This window comes from Arachis ipaensis, chromosome B9 (assembly GCF_059453495.1).
Source record: "Arachis ipaensis isolate K30076 ecotype BB chromosome B9, ASM5945349v1, whole genome shotgun sequence".
Classification (NCBI taxonomy): Eukaryota; Viridiplantae; Streptophyta; class Magnoliopsida; order Fabales; family Fabaceae; genus Arachis; species Arachis ipaensis.
In genome coordinates this window covers 78,642,990-78,649,733 of record NC_142444.1, presented here as the reverse complement: position 1 = coordinate 78,649,733, position 6,744 = coordinate 78,642,990, and the positions used below count along the sequence as shown (strand labels likewise).

At 36.6% G+C, this 6,744-nt stretch overlaps 1 protein-coding gene across 1 annotated transcript; it reads right to left on the bottom strand.

Annotated features, from left to right (window-relative positions):
• Positions 1-218: 218 nt before the first annotated feature.
• Positions 219-893, bottom strand: LOC148545120 (uncharacterized). The gene has a single exon (XM_088499045.1). The coding sequence runs from the start codon at positions 891-893 to the stop codon at positions 219-221; it is 675 nt and encodes a 224-aa protein (XP_088355171.1).
• Positions 894-6,744: the final 5,851 nt, after the last annotated feature.

The following is a 6,744-nucleotide window of genomic DNA, read 5'->3' as shown; positions in this document are numbered from 1 at the left end:
ACTTGGACTGGACTAACCCAAGGGCTGTCAGAAATAGGATACATAATCCCAGCATCCCATAGCTTTATCACTTCTTTTTGAACCACTTCTTTCATTGTGAGGTTGAGTCTCTTTTGAGGTTGCATAACTGGCTTAGAGTCTTCCTCCAAAAGTATTTTGTGCATACATATGGTGGGGCTTATGCCTTTCAAATCATTAATTGTCCATCCCAGTGCACCCTAGTGGTTTCTTAATACACCAAATAGCTCTCTTTCTTCTTGTACGCTCAAAGTAGAGTTAATGATCACTGGAAAAGTCTCTTTATCACCATGGAAGGCATATTTCAGATCTGGAGGCAAAGGCTTCAATTCTTGCTTTGGTGCTCCTTCTTCCTTGACTACACTTGAATTTTTAAATGCTTGTGTCTCCCTTGAATCTTTCTCTTGAATGTCTTGAGCTTCCCTTTCATGGTCTTTATATTGATTCGCTTCAAGTGCTTCTTCAACCAAAGTATCCACCATATCAATCCTCATACAATTTTCTTTCTCAGCAGGGTATTGCATTGCCTTGAAAACATTGATAACCATTTGCTCCTCATGCATCTTGAGAACCATTTCACCCTTTTCAACATCAATAATTGCTCTAGCAGTGGCCAAGAAAGGTCTTCCTAGAATGATTGATTTGTTTCCTTCTTCATCCATGTCTAGGATCACAAAGTTAGCCAGGAAAATGAACTTTCCAACTTTTACTAACAAATTTTCTACTACTCCATTGGGTATATTGAGAGATCTGTCAACAAGTTGTAATAACATTCTTGTAGGTTTAACCTCCTCTATCATCAACTTCTTCATCATGGCAAGAAGCATTAGATTAATGCTTGCTCCCAAGTCACAGAGTGCTTTATCAATTGTCATGTGTGTAAGAACCCGTGTTTTCACGGAAAACCATTTTAATAAAATAATTTTAGTGCCCAGAATAGATTCAAAATTTAGAAATTTTAATTTGAAAGTACAAATGTGAAATTTGGTTTCAATGAATTTTTCTGAGTTGGAAAATATATTCCTTTCGAAAAGATTTTTGTAAAAATGCGTACTGGTGCTTAAGCTGTAAGTACCGGCTCTAGACTGTCCAGTACCGCGTATTTTGGAAAATAATATTTTGAAAATTGATTTATTATTTTGAAATGAGAAAAATATTTTAGAATCGAAAACCGGACACTAATCTTAAAGGTTTTGAGCCAAAGTGGGCCAAATGGGCTAAAAATGCTAACAGGTTGGACCGGACCCAAACCGGGCCCAAGGCCCAACATATATAAGTGAGTTTAATGAGCTTTTAGCTCATTTTTCACCTCCAAAAGAGAGGGAGGCGCGGATTTGAGAGAGATGGGAGAAGAAAGGGGTGACACTATTCATCACCACCTTCCGGAAGCCATAACTTGAGCTACGAAACCCCGATTGACGAGCCATTTGCGGCCACGTGAAGCTCTCGTCAAGCTCTTCCTTTCTATCCAAAGAAATCTGGTAAGATCTCTCTCTTCACTTCCCAGTTTCGTGCCCTAGGTTCTGCTCATTTTTATGTTTGGTTTTTATGTAGATTTTGTGATTTTGCTTGTTTAGGTGATCTCTAGTAGCGGGTAAATGTTGGATTTTACCCCTAATCACGTTGGGTAAGGTAAGGTTTCTCTAAACCCTTGTGTTTAGTTATTTTGTGTATATTAGATTTTGATGTTGGTATATATATGTGATATTAGATTGAGTTTTGGGGTTTGTTGGAGTTGATTGAGGCATTGGAGCAAGCTTGGTGGCTTCATTTTTATGTTTGGAACATTTTGGAAATCGACCAAGGTATGGTTTCGGTTTCCTTTATGTAATATGTAATGTTTATGGACACTTAGGCTAGTTGACCCTAAGATAGGATTGAATGTGTTTAGTGTATGAATATTTATATGTGAATTGATGATAATTGTCGGTTGTATTGGATTATTGTGGTTGAGGATGATTATTGGGAATTGTGGTGTTAATGAGTATTGATGACTATTGTTATTGATGAGGTTGTTGGTATTTAAGGATTGATTATGAATAATGATGTTGTTGGTATTTAATGATTATAAAGGTTGATGGGGAATATTGATGTTATTGGTGCTAATTACAAATTGTGATGTTGGTTGATGTTGGTGAGTGTGTATGTTGAGTGTGGTAATATGAGTATGGATAATGATTGATAATGTTGAGGTTAAGTGATGAGGATTTTGAAATAGTTGTTGATGTTTGATGTTGGTTACAGAATATTTATGATGGTTTTGGATGTTGATGAGTAAGGAATTTGATGGTATTGAGTAGTCTAATTGGGATTATGGATGGTTGAGTTGGAAATGGAAGGATATGAGCTTTTATGTTGTTTTCGTAATGTTTGGGTTGTGGTTGGTTTGGTTTTGAATTGTGAGTTTTGTAAAAATTGGAGTTTTGAGGCCTTTGGTAAAAATGAATTTTTTGTGACCTTGGTCTGATCATCACTTTTGCCCTGATTTTCAAAATTTATTGAATTTGGTTTATATTTGAAGATTGTTGAACCCTTTGATTTGATATATAGTTTACAAAATTTGGAATTTTGTAGAGGAAGCTATGATCATTCAAAGTTGGTGTTAAAAATCTAAAATTCTGCAAAGTTGCAGAATTTCAGGATTTTCTGATATGTGCACACGCACATCCTTGTGCGCATGGACAACCCTGTAAAAATGTTATTCTGTGCGTACGCCCAGGGAGGGGAAAGAGCTCTGGTGGCAGCGCTAGCATAGGTTGTGCGCGCGCACATCAATGAAGAATTACGACCTGTGCAGACGCACAGCCCTGTGCGCACGCACAAGTCGAGAAGGGACGTTTGTTAGGGGTGCTCGCATAGCTTGTGCGAGTGAACAGAATTTATAAATTTTAGTACCTGTGCGTACGCATACTTTCAAAATCTTCCTGGGCGTGCGCACCTGCACAGATTCACACGCCCTGTTTCATAAATTTAAGCTTTGTTTTCAACTATTTCCCCTTTCCGACAAGGTTGTAAGCTTCTATAACACCATTTCAAAAGTCTGGGGCTTATTTTAGAGCATTGATATATGGGAAAGGTCCTAGGGGTTTAAGTTGGGTTTTCTTTTGAAAAGTTAGCAAACGGAAGTTTAGGTTTCTGGTGTATTGCGGATGAGTTAGTTGAGAGAGAAAGAATAGTGGTGCATATGGTGATTGTTGACAATGAATAGGGAAATTGATAAACTAAAGTGCTCGGAATGGAAGTGATGAATTGATGATGGTTATGATGTGTTGAAGACTCAAAAAGGGATGAATGATCCTGATGAATGTTGAGAGTGTGCCAGGCACTATATCCTTGGGTTAAGCGTGATGGTGTGCAGGGCACTATATCCCTGGGAATGAATTATGATTGATAATCTTTTCTGCTGCAAGAGTGTACCAGGCCCTCTATGCTTGGGTTATGCATGCAAGTGTGCCCGGCACTATATCCGTGGGTCATTAGAGTGTTTCCGGGCACTATATCCATGGGCGTGGTAGAAAAGTGACATCCAAAAGGATGTGTCGGGTTGGCATTTATGGACCAACAAGTGATATCACGAGCTAATAGGATAGACATTCATCATGTGCATTTTCTATCTGTTTGTATACTTTGCCGACTTGTATTTCTATGCCTAAATGAATAACATGCCTATTTGCTTACTTGAACTACTTGCTTTATATACTTCTACTTGTGTTTTACTTGCTTGCATTTAAATTGTGGTTGTCTGGTGCTGAGGAGGTTAGGAAGGCGGTGGTGATGGGTTCGCACAGAGGTTAGGTTGGCGATGACTGTGGGATACAGCGGTGTGAACAGTATTAGTTAGAATTCCCCTAGGTTTAGACAACCCTGGTTTATGGTTTAAGTTCTTATATATTTATTTATTTTGTTCTAAGCTTTAATATTAGTATGTGATGTGAAGTTCTAGGATTGCCTTCGGCGTCCTGGAGCCTTACATCTTACATCATTGGGCAATGTTACCAAACTGAGAACCCCCGGTTCTCATTTCATACTTTATTGTTGTTTTTCAGATGCAGGTTGTAATCTACTTCGCTGAGATTGTGCATATGGTGACAAAGCGGGGTATGGTTCCTCCTTGGTTTATTTCTAATTTATCTTATTATAGTTACTCTCACATCTTTTTGTATTTTATCTTATGGCCTTAGAGACTATGAAGAGAGTTAGGTTGTATAAGCAGTTTTAATTCGAAAACTCCATATTTTTATATTGGTAATTAGCTGGCTTAAACTCCGCAAGCTGCGGCTAATTCCCTATGTTTATATTACTTTATCTATACATTTGTTCTATTCTCTTGCACCTATATCTTGTATCTTGTGCGTTAACTTCATGTGAACGTTTCGCGGTTCTGAAATTCTAATTTTTAAGCTTACTCCTTCATCAGGCATCTAGATTATATTATTTCCTTCTATATATAGATATGTATAAGCCTTAGGATTGTCGTAATCTCTGATTAACCTTTGCCTTATGGCTAGAGGTAAGGCTTAGGGTAATTGGGGTGTTATATTTAGTGGTATCAGAGCGGTTCGTCCTCGTGAGCCTGAGGAATAGACCGATTGTGCTTCGTTGCACACTCTGGATCATTTTTCTTTCATGCTATTTCGGTTATCTACTTGATAATTCATAGCATGCTTGTTTGTGAGTGCCTTTTTGGGAAAATTAAAGCACTAGACCCTTGGTATTGAGACTGATCACCTTGATATTGAATGTTTGGTGAAGAAAGGAACCCTAATGGCAAATCACGGACGAGGTCGATCACGTTAACGGAGAGGTAGCGAGGATGGATATCCTAGCCTATGCGCGACGAGCTCAGTATGTTCCGAAAAAGCCTGTTCGTAGATTTTGCGGCATATCGGCTGATGGGTGCGGCTTAACACTTGTGGCAACAGAAGTAACGGTTGACGCTTTTGCGGTTTTTACTTAAGATTTTCAATTTCTACGCGGTATGGCTTGGATTCTTGTTAATAAGGTTTTAAAGCTTAAAACGATTTTGAGAATTTGTTTGAAACTGTTGAAAAGAGTTTGAAAAACTATTGGTTTGTTTTATTGGTAATGGGTTGTCATAGACAAGATACGAGTAATAGGTAACGTGATTCGTGGGTTTTGGGAACGTTAGGAACTATTTCTTGAGGTTACTCAGTTACGTGCTTTGGATTCTATTAGAATCATGTGACTTGTTCTTTCCTACCCTATCCTGAAGTTCTTGGGGTCTTTTCTTTTGGATAGTAGTTCGATTTCCCCAACCTTATTTCTCTGTTCATATGCATTCTTGTTTGATCCTAACTGCATATGTTTGCTTAAAAATGCTTGGTGTATTTGTCTTCTCTGTTTAGGCACTTCCTCTTGAGTCATGTACTCTTTGATATATATTTGAACATGTTTTGATACATTATATCTTTTTAAGCTCTTATTCCGAGTCCTTTGTAAACAAATTGTACTTTAGTTTCCTCTTATTTGATGATAATTACAGCCATTCCTCAAATCTTAACAAAATCGCTTTTGATTTGATATACACTTCTCTATATAAACTTTGAAAGTTTCTTTTACAGTTTAAAACCAATTGTTTCCCATACCTCGCCTGTCTCTTCACTGGTTTATGGAAATATATTTACTTTAAATACAACTTGATTTTCTAACAACTTTATTATAGTTTTTACAAATATCTTTATTTGATTATGTACTTAGGAATTCTTCAAAAGAAAGATTTTTTCCTCTCTCCCATTAATTTTCATTTGACAAACTTCACTTAATTTATTTTTTTAAATTGAATTTGGTTTAGTACAACACACTGTCTATGCAATTGTTGTTCTTTTGAAAGTATTGAGTTCATATCCTTCCTCTTAGGAACAGACCAATCCTTTTTTAAGCTTTTCCCTTCTTTGAATGATATATTCGGTTCTGTTTTTATTTTTCTTTTACTGTTATGACCGTCACCACTAATCTTAGTTTTTCTTCTCTTGTAAATCTCATACTCGTCCGAGTCAACTTGAAGTTATTTCTATCTAGTGTGTTGTTTGTCCTCTTAATTGTCCTTCCTTGGTCAATGGTTCCTTCTTGTAAATTCACTGTTGATTGATTTGTTCTTCCTTACGAGTTTTGCATTCTTTTGGACCAATGGAAAGCTTGTTTGATGTCCCATGCTTCGTGGATCTTGTTTGAACTACTTTGATTTAAGATCCTTTCTTGTTTGGTCTGATTTCTTTTAATCACATCTTAATATTCTTGAATGTTCTTATGTGATGGCAATTTCAAGTGTATTCTTAGAGTTTTGCTGTGAAATTTTGAAACAAGTTTTGGATTCTCTTAAGAAATCTAAATCGATTCTTCTCGCTTAAATTGCATCCATAGTTATTCTTTAAATTGACAATGTTGTTTTGAAGTTGGCATGCACTGTTTTAAATAAAGTTTTGAAACCGACTGATAAGCAAATTTTTACCTTGGAGTTTCCTTTTCTAAATAGAGTTTAACTAGTTCCATATTTGTTATAAAACTTATACACGCTTGTTTGAATATAAGCTTTGGGAATTCTTGGACAAACCTTTGATTTCTTACAACCTTGCCTTGATTTCAGTGTATACCTTATTTGATTGAGCAACTAAATGTCTTTCAGGATTTTTAATATTGTGTGGCCTTAACTAAATTAATTCTCATTTTCTAAACCTCACCTCTTCTGTCTTTTACTTGGAAACTATT